The 16,069-nt window shown below is 52.4% G+C and overlaps 1 protein-coding gene across 2 annotated transcripts in view; it reads right to left on the bottom strand.

Moving 5' to 3' along the window:
• The window catches only part of CELF5 (CUGBP Elav-like family member 5), a 40,227-nt gene extending 26,919 nt beyond the window's left edge, over positions 1-13,308 (bottom strand). Inside the window, exons 1-2 of one of the 2 annotated variants that reach the window (XM_077191560.1) lie at positions 12,941-13,308; positions 6,603-6,685 (exon numbers count right to left, since the gene is read on the bottom strand). In XM_077191560.1, coding sequence (XP_077047675.1) covers positions 6,603-6,685; positions 12,941-13,229 — 372 coding nt within the window. In that variant the 5' untranslated portion in view covers positions 13,230-13,308. The remainder of the gene's footprint in view (positions 1-6,602; positions 6,686-12,940) is intronic. The other variant, XM_054650090.2, reaches the window with a different exon arrangement.
• Between the last annotated feature and the right edge of the window lie 2,761 nt (positions 13,309-16,069).

Here is a 16,069-nt window from a genome sequence, read left to right as displayed (position 1 = left end):
AGGCAGCTCAGCAATCTGGTAGCCCTGCTCTTCAAGGAGAAGATTCCCAGATCCCCCTTTTCTCCAGCTTTCAAATTGCAAAAGCTGGATGGAAGGAAAAAGCCCCCTGAGACAGCAGGGCAAGCCTCTCTATTAATTACAAGTAAGTGATGTAAAATAGCCCCTTAGGTGCAATGCAGGGGAAGTTCCCAGTGTTAAGAGGGTCAGAAGCAGAGTGCACAAAGCACACAATGCAGGCTGCCTCCTCTGGGATGGCAGCAACCAAAAGGCATCCAAGGCCACTGGCAGAATTAGGTCCTAGGCTCTCCACTTTACAAATTGTGGGCTTGTCCTCCTCTGGCCAGTTAAAAATGCCCTTTCTGAATGGTCATAATCACTTCTAACTGGGCAGAGCACATAAATCTAAATGCTAATTTGTTCATTTGGACTCTGTTTCTGATTGGGAATGCAAGCAGGGATGGATTTGTGCCAGTCTCAGTGCTCAAGTGTCCTGCTTGCACCTTCCCTCTGCCACCTCAGTGTGCCTTAGTCCTGTCCAGGAGAACCCTCCTTCCTGAGAAAGAGGGGCTGTCTCATACAGAAACATGAGCAACATTAGTACCAAGCTCTGGCACAGCTCTACAGGCTGCTTATGAATTCACCTCATTCAATCCTGCTATGGAGGAGACAAGGATAATTATGAGCAGTGTGTTCCAGGTGGAGGAATTGAGGCATGTGGTGATGAAGATCATGCAGAAAGTCTGTGGCAGAAGCAGGATGTGAATCCCAGAGTACAAACCACACAGCTTCTGCCTGCAAGGCTCAGCTACATCTTTATGCACAAGCAAGGAAGATTGCTGAAGGACTGATGAAACTGAAAACCCAAAAACTCCTCTAGAAAGTTCATCAAGACCACAAGAGATCCTTCTGACCTCCAGAATGCCATGGGCCTGAGGACTCAGGCACAGCTGGGTGCTCAGACCCACAGTCCTGTGTCAGCTGCACCATCTTGCTTCAGAGACTTGCCCAAGATTGCCACATTTGCCAAGGAATTGCCCCAAGGAATGCTTAGGGCTTAAGGCCTGCAAAAAGCAGCAGTAAGATGGGTCACCAAGTTGGGCAAGAAAGCTGCAGAGGGAAAAGCTGGGAGCACACACTCAGCTGGCTTTGATCTCTGCACTGAAAGGACACCCAGCACCCTGAGCCTTCCCCTGGTGCCCCACGGGTCCAGGGAGCACCTCCAGGGCCTTCTCTGTGCACAGGCTGCAGCCTGCAAGGACCCCAAAATGCAGGGAAGGGAAGAAGAGCCTGTGACAGCAGTGTCTGAGCAGCTCTGCAGAGGTTCACTGCTGCAGCCATGCCCTTCTGCTGCCCCATGGCAGGGTAATGACAGTGGCCAGGAAAAGACATTTCTGGTGATGGAACAGAGGGGGGCAGGCACAGGGACCCTCTGCCTGCACACAGAGCGGCTGTGCCAGTTCCCTTGGCAACCACTAACACTGACAATCCCAGCAGAGCAAAACCTCCGTGGATACTGACACACCCACGGGAAAATCCACCCCAAACGGGCCCAAGCCCCAAATAAATCCCCTGAGCCTGCTCTGGGCTGATATGAGAGAAGCTGTTTCCCTTTAGGGGTGCTGGCAGTGAGAAAAGAGGCCCCAGGTGACTGCAGGATGCCCCTGGAGACAGGAAAATCCCACTTGGAGAAGGCCCTCAGTGATGTGGTGTAGTCAGCCCTGCTTTGAGCGGGCTTTGAGCACAGACCCCAGGGGTCTCTTGCACCATAAATTATCCTATGGTCCCACCTCCATCCATGTTCACAAACACTTGTGTGCAGGCACACACCCCCAGTGACCCCATGGGAATGTGGAACCTCACCCAGGACGGGGGGGCCTTTGCAAAGAGCAGGGTCTGTGTGGGCTGGTGTGCAGGTACAGCTGAGTTCACCAGCACAGCAAAGTGAGGCCACCAGGAAAGAGGCAAAAGTCAAAGCTTTGTGCTGCAAGGAGATGCCAGGGCCTGGCTGTGCCAAGGGCAGCAATTTCTCTGCAGAAAGGAAGAGCCCTCGTGCACAGGACGGAGCCTCTGTGTGTGTCCACTGGGGCAGCACGTGGCAATGGGTGCTGATCTTTAATTTCACTGTCCTGCCAATCCCACAGGGAACAGGAGGCAATGTCTGCCTGGGCAGCTTCATCCTCAGTGCAGGCCCTTCAGTGGGCTTTGCCTCACTGAGAGGTCTCAGCCCCTCACGTCAAACCCTCCACAGCACAAGTATTTTCAATTCCCCCTGCACTGAACAGGCACTTCTGCTGCTGCTTCTGGGCTGCTTTAGCCCAGCACCTTCGTGTCCTGGTGCTGCCATTTCCATGGGACAGCCTTGCCATGCTCTCTGTGTGTCTGACTGACAATGCTGCAAGGCTCTCAGCAATGGGATTGTCCATCAAACCTGCAGCATGGACACGGGAAAAACTCCTCCACCCTGCCCTGTTCAAGGGTTCCAGCTGCAAAGATTAATGAGCAGGGCCCAGCTTCAAACCTCAGCCAAACATTTAAACCACCTGAAACTTTCAGAAATCCTGGTCCAGGCTGGTGCACAAATGAGAAGGGAGGGAAGAACGAGATGCTCTGCCCTCTCCACCAAAGTCCCTCCAGTGACCTGTGCTCCCTCCTGCCACCATGGGCTGTGGATCCTGCCAGATGGCCCAGGTGAGCCCTTGCTCCTGGCAGCACAGGACCCAGCCTGCCCACAGGGATGCCCCCTGCTCCAGCTCTGCTGGGTCTCTGCACGAGGCTGGTGCCCAACCACCTGAATTAGTGCTGCAGCATCTCAACCCCTGGTGCATTCCCAGAGTCTGTGTCTGCTCTCATGCTGCTGCTCTCTGTAATTTTCCATTCCTGTGTCCCTGCATCCATGAGTTCTCCCTATGATGTAGCCACATTTCAGTACCCTCATCACTGCTCTTAAACTGCCCGTATTCCCAGCTTGGATCAATACCAATTTCTGCCACTTACTTGCCTACCTTTCAGCAGGCCTTTCTTTGTTCTGCATAGAAATAAAACTGTAACTGTACCTTGCCAAAAGAATTACTTTTTTAAACCTCCCCCCCTCCACTTCCTCCCTCTATTCTTCTTCCTCTTCTTCTTCAGGAGCAATTTTATGTAATTTGCAACTGTCTGGCTGCAAATGAAAAGAGACATAAAGCGTTTCTGCGAAATATTGAAAAGCTGGATGCTTTTCCCTCAAATTTCACTTAGCAAGAGGCTTTAACTTGCTGTGTGATCACTGTGTGTCATTAATAACCTCTCCAATTCCTTTCAGAACTCAGCAAAGTGAAGGCACAATCACGAATCAAAGGCATGGGTTATTGAGATATAATATCATTGCACTGAGGCAGGGAGGAGTGTGCCAGGGAGTGGGGAGAAGGTGAAACACTGCACTGCTGGGCTGGCTGGCAGCTGAACAGGGCACCAAATTTAGGAAACGGCCTTAAAGGCCTGATTTCAACAATTCAGCAGCTCTGAGGGCAGCACAGGTGTGTTAGATAATACAATATGCAGCTGTACAGGTGAGGCTGGTTGAGTCACCATCAAATGTGGCACTTAAGGACATGGTTCAGTGCACTTGGTAGTGCTGGGTTAATGGTTGGATTCAATAATCTCAGAGATCCTTCCCAACATGATGATTCTATGACAATCTTGTTACTTTACACCCTGAGCACATTGGTCCATATAAAAGAATGTAAAAGCCAAAATTCTGTCTACCTCAGAAAAAGATGCTGAGCCTTACTGTTAAAAAATAAGCTTTTTAGAGTTTAAATTCCATTCAGTTACCATACATCCAACAGCACTCAATTCAGAGACAAAAGAGAATTCTGACCTCACATAAAGAGAACTTGCCCCAAATAATGCCACAGGAATAAATACAGACAACAGTGATTCCTATTGACTTGTGTGGAAAACCTACAATATAAATATAACTATAGATAAAAGCCTAGGTAAGCTACAGTGCACTCATGGCCCTGCAGGTCATGGAGGGCTCAGCAACACCTCAGTGGGCCCAGACCCACCCAGTGACAGCCTGGAGGAGAACCCAGAATCCTGCTCCAGAGGCCTGATCACAGCCTGAGACTGTCTCAGAAACCATATCAGAGCATTTCCATAACTCTCTCCTCACCAAATCCTCCATCAAGACCAAAAAAAGTAATTTGTCTCTATTCAGGCTGATGAACTGTTGGGTTCAAGCACAGCTCTCTGCACTGAGGCCAACAAAGGGAGGTACTTTGGTTCTTGTGGCACCTGCAATTGCTTGGTGGTAAAACAGCAAGTGTAGGACCAGCACAAGATCCTTGCCCTGCCAGCTTCACCCCTTGCTGTCTGTAAAGCTCCTGTCATGCACTCAGGTGACAGCTTGTGTCACCCTACACTTCACAAGCCTTCAGCTTTCTTTATTCTCCTGCTATGTGCAATGCAGAGAAAGGATATGGCTAAAAGGACAAGAAATCAGTTGGTTATCAGACTGTGGCCCACTGACTGAAATCTCAGTGGTGTGGTCACAACATTCTGAGCCCTTCCTGAACTCCTGGGGATGGGCTTTGCCCCAGAGATCACCAGAAGGTGATCCAGGTGTGAATGTACAGAGATGAAATTTTACATCCTTGCTCCTAAAACAGGGAAGAACTGCCTGGCTCTCCTGTCTGTGATTGATTTCCAAAGTGTTGCCCACAAGGACAGGTGATGCTACACAAACACCACCAGACCATGGCTGGAAGCCAGCTCAGCTCACCCAGCCCATGTCCATGCCAAGCAACCACCTCCACATGCCCAAAGAGAGAGAGAGAATTGTGCCTTCTTGGTCACTGAGGGACTGAACAAAAGAGAAACCAAATGTGATGAAGTGGTATATTGGCAGCCTGAAAATAGCTCCAAATGCAGCACAGCTCATCTTCATCCTAATCCTGAAACATAATTACACCACACTGCTCATTAACTGTCTCCAGACAAGTATGTTCAAAAGTGCTCACCTACCACAGATTTCTTACTGTTCCCAGGCAGTGTCTTACACCTCCCTTAACATAAAAAGCCTTTAGATCACCACATCATAGACAAATTGCTGCTTTAAACACTGCTCCATGCAGCTCTCTACAACCCCTGAGAGCACAGACAGCAGAGAACACAGGGAAACAAGCAACAAATCCCCCATGTAGAACTGTAGCAAAGCTGAGATTGCCTTGAATCCACCAAGCCTCCCATGAATAATTTTTCAGAGACACATCTGACTTCCCCACTGCATTGACAGCACTGTATCATGACTCCTCTCAACTGCTCCTCCATCCTCTGACTTGTTCTTATAGGCACTGTCAGCTCTGCCCTGCACCAACACACGAGGTTACACTGCTTTAGTTTAAAAATCCAACCATTTCCCACCACACAAAAATATCTCAGGCAGATCTGGGCTGGTTATTTGTACTCTTCCCCCTGGCTGGCCTGAGATAAGGACCTTGTTAAGTGATAATTGAGTCACATGCATTTTCCAGCACAGGCCCATGCCAAAAAAGCACAAGCAAACAAATACAGAAAAGGATGTGAGTGTGTGTGTGTGTGGAGGTCTTGAGGGCAGCTGGGAGAGGTGAGAGAAGCTCTTTGGACCTGTATGGGTTAAAGAAAAAATGTTATGGTTAAGAATTCCTAACCACCCTCCAGAGACCCCTGGTTTACATTAATTATTCTGTTGCCTTGAGCACTCAGGGCCTCCTGTGAGCTTCTATCTATAAGTACCCAACTCCTCCTCCTACTCACCTCCAAACGAATCCTTTCAATGTGCTTGATCAACCCCCTCAGTACAGCAAGGGAACTGCCCAGTCAAAGCTCCTAAATCACACCAAAAAGGGAAGGGCAACAATCCAGAACTCCTTCCAGCTCTCCAGCAGGTCCCAGGGAGGCAGAGGACAGCCAGGCAAGGAGGGACCTGTTCCACAGTGCCCAGCCTCCCTCAAACCCCACTGAAGGATTGTAAAATCCCACTGAAGGATGTAAAATTTCAAAATTTCTGCTCCCAAGACCAGCTGTGAGTGAGCAAGACCCAGGAGCAGACCAGCAGTCCTTCTCTCACCTAAAAATAACTCATTTCTCTTCCAAACAATGGCATGTGGCAAGTGTGTATTTTATTTTTGAGAGGCTGATCCAATTCAGCCACTGCATCAGAGCTCCATCCAGGCACCCTGCAGGGCAATGGCAGATTAGAATTGGATGCACCAGGAGGTTCTGCACACCTGGAAAAAGGCTCTGCTATCTTATCTTGTGTGAGGTTTTCAGCAATGCCCACTGTGCACCTACACACTTCACCCCAAAGCCCACAGGGATAGAAAGCTGAAGGAGTCCTGTCACACCCCAGAGAGCAAAGAGCAGCACAGAAAGAGGAAAAAAAGCAGAAAAGCAGCAGCTCTGAGGAGCAATGCTGTGCTTCCACTCCCAGATCCCTGTTCCAAGCCCTGAAACAAACACCCTTCTCTTCCACAAGCAGGAGAATTGATCTGAGCCACATCTCACCCTCACTCCCTCCCCTGAAAATTCCCCATCATCCTGCCCACAGCATCAGCTCCAGACAATTCACTGGGACTTACCCCTGGCAAAGTCTTCTGTTCATGCAGGGCTGTCTGGGCTTTGATGGCAGAGTCTCTGGCACAGTATGTGAGGAATGCACAACCTGCAGCAGATACACAGAGTGTCAACTTAGGCACTTGCAGATGAACATCAACACAAATGTTACATAATTTGGATGTGTCTAAAGCTCCAGGGGGGAAAAAAAAGACAAAGAAACAATGTGAAAGGACTTGCAGGCCACATCTGAAGTCTATGAAGAGCTGGAAAAGGGTTCCAGTGAATAAAGGGGCTTGACACAGGTGTTGAACAAGGTGAGACACAATGGGGGAGCAAAAGGAAAGCTGATCCTGCCTGTGGCACAAACAGCCCCAAACACAAGGATCAGGAGAGAGGCAAGGACCAGCATGATTACTGATTAAAAGAAGAAAAGAAGCAAGGAGAGAAGTATCTGGGATTTTAGGCTTCCACAAAAGCTCCACGATCCAGACTCACAAATTAGGGAGCTATGGCAGGAGAGGCCTGGCCCTGTGTGATGCACACAAACACCAAAGCACCACAAGGGCAACACAGAGCCCAGCAGAGCATCCTGCATCCTGCCAGGGCCAACCTGAGAAGGCAGATGAAAAGCACAGAGAAAAGGCCAGATCCTGACATTCTTAGTCAAGATATGACTCAACACCTCAGATGAATTCTGGAGCCAAGGGAGGAGGGGGAGGAGTTGTAGCCCCTCCAGGAAGAAGAGGGACCATCTTTGGGTGCTCTGATGCTAAGAATAAGCAAAGGGAAAATCTGGCTGGTTATCAAGAAGCATTTCCTAGCAGAAAGAGCTTTAGACTGTGGAATGATCTCCCCAGGGAAGTGCCTGGAGCTCTGTCACTTGAGTTGTTTCAGATGAGGGTAGGCAAAGCACTGGAGAATAGACTCAGAATGCATCTGAGCCCCTCACTCATCCCCCTGCTATCCACAGTGGCATTTCACATCCCAAGCAAAGGCAGGACGAGTCCCTCTGGCCTGCTGCTGAATATCCCTGTCCACACTGCTGTGCTGGGGCTGCACATGCATTGTTCTGGTTAGAGAAGCCCATTTTTCTGCCTCCACATCCTTGTGCCTGGCTTGGGGCGCTCCAAAGCTGCTTCAGCTCTCCCTGAGCTGCAGCCAAAGGTGGTGCAGGGACTGTCTGGGCCTCTCCCCTCCAGCCCAGTGGGACTCCAGGTATACACAACACCCTGAGGCCAGCTCCTCAGGACAATCCCAACCACAGCAACATCATTATCCTGCTCTTCCATCCCAGCTCCAAGAAGTTGCTGCAGGTAAGCACATCACACCTGTCCTCACACCTCTTTGCTAGGGGAAAAAACCTTCCATGAACAGCACACAAGCACTAGGTATCTCTGAGAGGTCATTAAAGCTCCTTATTGCCCAGATGTTGAATGCTGCACCAAATGTGGGACCAGCAGGTAATTTAACAAATATAGTGAGGCCAGGAAGAATGCAGGTGATGCAGTGCTCCTGGCAAAGGCAGCTGGCTCTGCTGTGGTGGGGAAGCTCCCCTCAGCTTTCACACTTCCCATGGGCTGCTCTGACATCAAGCCCCAAAAGCAGCTCTATAACCAGAGAGACCAGATTCTACAACCTCTATAATCTATTTCTAACAGATCTGAAGGCCTGGTCACAAACACAGATACCCAACTCCACCTGCTGCTCCAGGCTGCTACTTTGCAAGTCATACAAGACTCAGAATTCTAAGATAATTTGGGCCAGGTTTAGCTCACGAAACTCCAAAGTCAGCACTTGGGAATAAGCAATTTATTCCACTAAAAGCTTCAATGCATTGGTACTATGCCCACGTGCAGTGAAGGCACTATTCTTGCCTCAGGAGCATCAGCCATCAACCTCAGAAAACCCAGGATAGGAGTGGAGTTATGTCAAGCAGGCAAACCCCATCCTTGAGTCCATTATTCCAGTGCTCAGCAATGGCAAAACTGAGGCAAAGCACCCTCAAAAACCCCAGTCCATGGGAGGACAAGCTGAAAATGAGACCTGGACAAAGACACAGCATTCAGTGGGGATAAAGGAGAGACATTCCCCACACAGGGAGGTACTGTTACCATGCCAGATCAGGGATTTGTCAAGGCCAGCAACACCTAGGCCCACCAGCACCAATGAAAAAGTGCCAGGAATCCCCTCCTTAGAGCCCTCTGGTCCTCCTCTCCCCTAGGGCAAAGGCAGAAACGTTGCTCATCTTTTAGCAGCTCAGTACCAAGAGGCAGCAGCTTCCAGAGACAGAAACTGTGGAGCCTGAAGATGCCTCCCTCCAACCCAAATGCAATCCCCACTGCTGCTCTGCTTTCCAAGGGTGTGGGCATTTGCTCAGCAGGAGCCACTTGTGCTCCTGCTCCTCACTCAAGCATGGAGCAGCACTCAGGCAGCCTCTAATGTCCTGCCTGGACTGGGGCTGCAGGTACAGGACAGCCTGGTCCACTGCTCTTCATGTCCCTAAGCTTTGAGGACATTCCTCTCATTCTTACTGCCCCAACTGCAGCAACCTGGGAAGCTGTACTGGCTCTGGAAAGGAAGGAGCTAAAGATGTTGGAAAAGATGATTACTGCCTTCCACAGCCAGGTGTTTTGGAGGTAGAGCAGTCAATTGCATTGTCTTTGCAAAGCCCTGGTCAGAAATACAGGAAAAGGTTTAGCAGAAACACTCTGCTCTAATTGTGTAAATAAATATTTGGGGAAAATAAACTTCCTTCCTGAAGAGCCATTATCTCTTGCACACTAACTGTGCAGCTACTCTGGGATGCTGGGACAGGATTCTGCTCACCATGGCTTCTTTGAGCTCCTAAAACGTTGAGTTTGACAGAGCCACCCAAGGATCTGAAGAGATGTCCAGAGGTGCAGAGGGGCCTGTCAGTCTCACTGGGCTTTCTCACTTCCACATTTCCTGCTTTAGTTAACAGCAAGCTCAGACAGACAGGCTCAGGCCCCTTTGGGCACTTCTCACACCACGTCAGCTGAGACACAGGACGTGGTGTTAGAAAGTGCTCAGGGTGTTCAGAAGTGTCAGCCTGGAAGGTCTCAGGCAGCCAGGCAGTGCCAAGGAGCCATTCCCAGCATGGGGATGCAGGACAGCACCCAGAGCTCTGTCTGCAAAGCCAGCACCATTCTGCCAAAGATCCCTCCATGTCCCACCAGCACTGGTGGTACCACCCTCCTTCCATGGGCTCCAAGAGGGTTTCCAGCTCCCTGAAGGCAGAACCCAGCCTAGTTTCACTTGAAAGAGACTGCATAAAAAATAATATATATATTCAGTGCCTGATCCTCCCTACAAACTACACATTGGCTCTGGAATTTACAGTCCCTTCAGATCCTAAATATTACTCCACACATCAGCAGTCTAAAGCCTTGAGCAAGAAAAGGCTGCTGGTTTGCAGGAGGGAGGGATCTCTAGATTCTGCTTAGCATCAGAAATCACATTAAATACTTCAGCAGGGGAAGCGTGGAGTCAGTGGGGAGCTAATCTACAAGCCTGCAGAAGCTGAGTCAAAACTGGGCTGCCAGGGAGGCAAGTTGGGCTGAGGGTGGTGTTGTATCCTTGCCCTCTGGAAAAGCCACCTGCTCCTGCCCCTGAACATTCCCCTGCAATTCATTTTGGCACCTCACGCTCCTCAATGGCTCCACTTTCCCTACCATGAGCACTCCTAGGAAACCCTTCCAGTTGACACTTGTGAAGGAAGTGCCTTCTGCCTAATCCTGGAACACAAGGCCAAAAATTTCCACTTGATTCTGCCCACTCAGCCTCCCCTGACCCATTCCAAAAGCCTGTTCAAACACCTCCCCGCTCTTCCCATGAAAATATTAGCTTTGAGACAAACACTGCCATTAACATGCAAATGTATCTGTGATTAACATAAATAGAAAAACTGCCTGATGAATAATATTAGGCTGTAACAGTATCAGCTACCAGTAGCCAGGTTGCTGAGACATGACTAGTCAGGTACCAACAAAACCATTTCATAGCAGAGCTCACATTTCTAAATCTCCAAGATTCTCCTCTGCCTCCACTGAATTCATCCATTCTAAGCCCCCATAGAGGACCAGCTCTTGGACACTGCAGCCCAGCTCACACCCTCCAGCCCCTGGCAGGCCTTTTCCACCCTTCCTTCCTCCCTGGAGGCAGAGGTGGCTGCTCAGCTCCATGGCAAGCTGCAAGGGAATACAAGAGGGCACGCTGGGCTCCACCAGCAGTGCTGGCTTCTCACACAACTGCTTCCTCCCCTTTGGGGAGAGAAAGGGAAAAAAGCAGATGGAAGCTGCATGTGAGCTGTCAATTGGATCTCACTGCAGATCAGCAACGTGGGGAGAGAAAACTGAGTCTGCTGTTAGAACTGCCCCAGAAAGGTGGCTTCTGTTGAGTGCAGGGATGAGCCTGCAGCCAAAGCATCCCCTGTCTGGGGGCTGTGACAGTGCTCCAGGCCACTGCAGCTCCTGGGTCAGGCCTGGCACCTTGCAGGCCTGCAGATGCCAGCAGCAGCTCCTCACCAGGATGGCCCTTCCTGCATGGAGCACAGGCACTGCAGCCAAAGCTGGGAAATGGGAATGAGCAGGCACCAGGGTGGGCTGGATTGTGGATTCATTCCCTCCTGCACGATAAACCCCCACACACTTCCTTGTCAAGGGATGGCTTCTCTGGAGAGGCTGTTCCAAAACAGGCTGAGGATCTACATGCAAACTCATGCCACCAGGAAAGGAATCCCAGCCTCTCACTCCGTACAAAACAGGACAGGGAGGGGCACAGGGAACTGAAGAGGTGTGGAAATAACCCCCAAACAACCACCAGAGAACCTCACATCTCAACAGCCTCTTCTGGGCAGAACCCCTGACCAACAACACCCACATCCACTCAAAAAACAGAAATGTTAGAACCAAAAGGATGTATTTATTTTGCTGCAGAAATCCTGCTTTTAACTGCAAGTTAATATCACACACATCTGGCTAATACCACTGCTGCCCCCTCTAATTTCCATACCTAAGCAGATGCCTAGAATTTGTCTCCTGCTTGGAAGCTGACCTCAGACCACACAGTCTATATTTAAGATGTCAATTGGAATGAAATGTGCAATTGTCTCTTGCCTTGGGCCCATTCTCCTCCTTGCTGGGTTTGAAACCTTGCAACTCACCATCCCCTGGCAGCAGGTTTGGATGCAGCTCCTTGCACACAGAGACACACAAGCACATGGCATCCTCGTTTTTCACTCACAACCAGACACACTTCTTCAGCTAAATTCATGCCAGCCCAGCCCCCACGGGCTTCAATGAAAAAGTGCTTTCCTTTTGTGCTGGAGAGTTAGATTTGGCCTTTTGTTTGAAAATACACTTGTTTTTTTTCTTGTCCTCTTCCCTCTCCGTTCAGTCTAGAACGGTTCACGTTGCCAAGGCAGGATTTTTCCTATCCTTCCTCCTAAATCCGAGGCATCACGACTGAGGGTTGCACACTCCCTCCAGCATGCACCAACACATGGCCCCATCACAGATCATTTTAGGGCACAGCAGCCCATGCTGAGCACCGACAGCTTTCAGGGCACTCGCCGTCGGCTCCCTGCAGGTTGTTCTACCTGCGCCAGGGAGCGATGCTGCCATCACCCCCTGGGATCCTACAGCAAACAACTCCGTGAGTTCCTTTCCTGTCTGGAGCCGTGCTGGTCACAAGATCCCAAACACCTGCTGGGGTGGGGTAGAGCCGCTCCACCGAAGGGAGCCGCCACGCCGAACGCGACACCTCTTCAGTATAAAAACACAACAATAAGCGAGGCTAAAGGAGCCTCCTCAAACTTTTCAGCACCCGTTCAAGGTCCCCCTTCAGCGAAGGAAGACCCCTCATCTCCCCGTGTGCCATCACCAAGGCCCCTCACCTACCCCAAACGCCACTGACAGCGGCACGTTCGCGGCCAATATTCTTTGTTGCACGGATTTTAGAACCGCAGCGCCGAAGCCCTGCCCGGGCTCGGTGTGAGCCCCCCTCGGGGACGGCCCAGCGAGGGTCCCGCTGCAGCCCCCGCGCTCCGCGGCAGCCTCGGCCCGGCCCGCGCTGCCCATCGCCGCCTTTGTCACCGCACCCCACGCGGGGCCACAGGCCCGGGGCTGCCGGAGGGGCGCGGGCCGCGGCCGAGGGGCTCCGCCGCGGGGATGGGGACCCCGCCCGTGGGCGCTGGGGATGCGGACGCGTTCCCGGGTGGCGGATCGGAGCCGCCAGGCCCCCTGAGGGACGCGGGGCTGTGGCAGAACAGCACAGCGCGGTGGGTCACGCGTGGAGCGACCCGGGGCCCGCCGCCCCTTTGTGCGCGCCGCGCCGCGCTCACCCTTGTGCATGCCGGTGTAGCGGTCCTTGAGCACGGTGAGCTCGTAGATCTTGCCGAACTGCTCGAAGAGCGGCTTGAGGTCCTTCTCCTCCAGGTTGCGCGGGATCTGCCCCACGAAGAGCTTGATGGCATCCAGGTCCTTCATGCTGTCGGGCTGCGCCGGGGGCTCCGCGCCGCCGCTGCTGCTCATGGGGGAGGCTCGGCGCGGCGGCGGCGGCGGGGGCGGCTGCGGCGCTGGCGGGAGCGGCGGCGGCTGCCTCCTCGCCTCGCCCTCGGTGAGTCTGGCCATGCCCCGCGCCCGGCGCGGCTGCGGGCGGGCGGGCGGGCGGGCGGGCGGGGGAGGCAGCGCGGCGGGAACGGCCCCGCCGCCAGCGCCGCCGCCGCGGCGCCACAAAGAGCCGCGCCACAGCGCCCCCTGCCGGGCCCCGCGCCGCCGCGGCCCCGCACGAGCCTGGGGCAGCGGGGACGGCACCGGAGACCCCCGGGAGCGGCCCGGGAGGGTCGCTCAGGACCGGCTGGAACAAGAGGGTGGTGAAGGCGACGAGGCGGCAGTGACCGCCGCCATGCCCGTCCCCGCTGTGTTTTTAGGGCCCAGGAGCGCTGACGGCCCTGGGAGCAAGGGAGAGCTCAGAGCACCCACGAAGGCAGAGCCGCTCCACATCCGTGTCAGAAATTAGCATTCGGCCCATTTTCTTGGCGCCTCAGCACAAGGGTCTGGAGGCGAAGAGATTATTTAAAGCAGAAAATTTTGTAACGCAGCCGTGACCCAGCAGCGAACACAGGGGCTGGAGGGGGCTAAGCTGGAAGGGAAAGCCACACACGGCCCCAGCTCTAAAACCCCGGGCAGGCTTTTCTCTGTCTGTCTGTCCCTGCCTTTCTAGGGACAGTCCCCTTTCTTCCCAGCAGCTCAGCTCCCTCCTCACTGAGGCTGGGTGGAGGATCCCCAGCCCGTTCCTGTGTCAGACCGTGCCAGATGGCCAGGAGCTGGTTGTGTATCCATGTTGAAGCAGCCATTACTGCTGAGGGGACCGGCTCTCCCTCATGGTGTGAGGGAGGCTCTGCATCGCTCTCCCACCGCTTCCTCCAGCTCTGCCAGATGCTGTGAGGCACTGAGGGGATGTCGGTGCTCAGGTGGCCTCGGGGCTGTGTCACCTCTGTGCCCCACCTCTGTCACGCCAGGCTGACGCTGAGGCGCAGCACAGCCGAGGCTCCGTCGGGAGCTGCAGGGACGCAGCCCAGTCCCGCTCCGCCGCCCACAGCCACACGCTGCCTGCATCTCCTCCAGAGCATTCCCTCCGCAGCAGCGTGCACGGCTTTTGTCGTCACAGCACACATTTCAGCCTGTCATGCTGCCCCAGTGTCCCTGAGGATGAATACCGGGAGGAGGGAGGGCGTTTGGCTGGGTTGTTTGCAGAGAGAGCTGTGGCAGAGTCAGGTGCTCAGCTCCTCTGAGCATGCCAGGCTGTGCCTGTGAAAGGACCTGGTGCAGGCACAGCCTGGCCTTGCTTCCCCTTGTGTAGTCTCTGCTCAGAGCTCTCTGCCTTTCCCTTCTCTCCTGCCCTGGATCCTGCTCAGGGAGGGCAGCAGTGAGTGGAGAGGTGACCCTACCACACAGCACAGCATAACCAGGGCAGCCACAGCTCTGTGCTCCCCTGCAGCCCAATTCAGCATTCTCCTGCCTGCTCCCCAAGTCCCATCCTTCCTCCTCCTCTCTCCCACATGCCAGAGCCTCAAACCCTACCCACATCTCTCAGGTGTGATTTTACCTAGGCCCCTGCAGCAGGAGATATGTGCAGCAGGAAAAGGCAGGTTAGGGAAAAGGGGGGTGTGTTACCAGGGGAAGAAGAGGGAGCCCAATCCTACAAAGCAGAGGGAAGAATGGATATTCTATCTATCTATCTATCTATCTATCTATCTATCTATCTATCTATCTATCTATCTATCATGGATATACTGGTTGTGTATGAGCACCCACCTGGCTCCCAGGCTGAAGTCATGGCAAGAATGAGAGAGGCAGAGCCGGAGGGATTTGGGATTCCTCTTCACTCCCTGCAGCACTGGCTGCCGTGCCCAGCTGTGTGTGGAGCTGCCAGAACACTCACTGAGGGCCAGCAGGAGCCTGGGATTTGCATCCAGGCTTTTCATGGAAATGGACTCACAAAGGCCTGCAGATTTCTGGTCTGAACCCAGGGATGCTGCAGGTGTCTCAAGGCTGGAGAGCTGTCTTGTGTTTGATGGTGTTACCACCCCTAAAATCCACCCTAAATTCCCCCAGGATCTCCCCACACCGGTCAAACTTTCTGTTGACATATCTTGCAGAGGCTGCCAGGGTTCTGCCATCTATTTGGAAGGCACAGATGCATCAGCTGGGAAGCCTATGGCAAGTCAAGCTGTTCTCATTTTTAACAGCTGCAAGCAGATAAGGCAATGTTTAAAACAAGAGAGCTTTATGGCAACAGCAGCAATCCTCACCTTGGATGAATCACACCTAAGCAAGTAAAGTTTTCAGGCACCTTTGCATGCCTTGCTCGCTTTTTCACATCAGCTGCTGCAGCAAAAGCTGCTCTAGGCTTTTGTTACAGCTCAAGGGACCCAGTGCCTCGGGTAGAAAATGTCTGTTTAGAAGGAAAGATGAATCCATCTCTTTTGGAGTCCATGAATGGACATACTAAAACCACCCTGACTGCGGTAGAGAACAACAGACATGAAAATTCTGCTGGAAAATGAAAAACAGAGCAGCTGTCAATCAGCACCTGGGGTTTACAGAGCCAGGCAGAGAATTATATACCAGAGTAACAGGATTAAGGGGAAGATAAAAGGAATCTTAGCACCAAGACAGAGAAAAAGGGAAATGAGAGGTCACCTGTGCAGAGGGAGAAGAAACATGTTGCATCTGTCATGGAGGAGTCTACACAAGAGTGCAAGAAGGAGCACAGCAGAGCTCAGATGCACAATTCCCAGGGGTGAGGGAACAGATTCTGCCTAAACCTGAGATGCTGCTTCAAAAAAAAAACAACTGTTAGAAGAAAACCACATTGTATACCCAGCGAGTTTCTCTTTTGCAGAAATATTTGCTAGTGAAAAACACCCAAAATATTTCCCTTACACACATCTAGACTTGCCTGGTTT

The sequence above is a fragment of the Agelaius phoeniceus genome, chromosome 29 (assembly GCF_051311805.1).
Source record: "Agelaius phoeniceus isolate bAgePho1 chromosome 29, bAgePho1.hap1, whole genome shotgun sequence".
NCBI classification, from domain to species: Eukaryota; Metazoa; Chordata; class Aves; order Passeriformes; family Icteridae; genus Agelaius; species Agelaius phoeniceus.
This window is presented reverse-complemented; position numbering and strand designations above follow the sequence as displayed.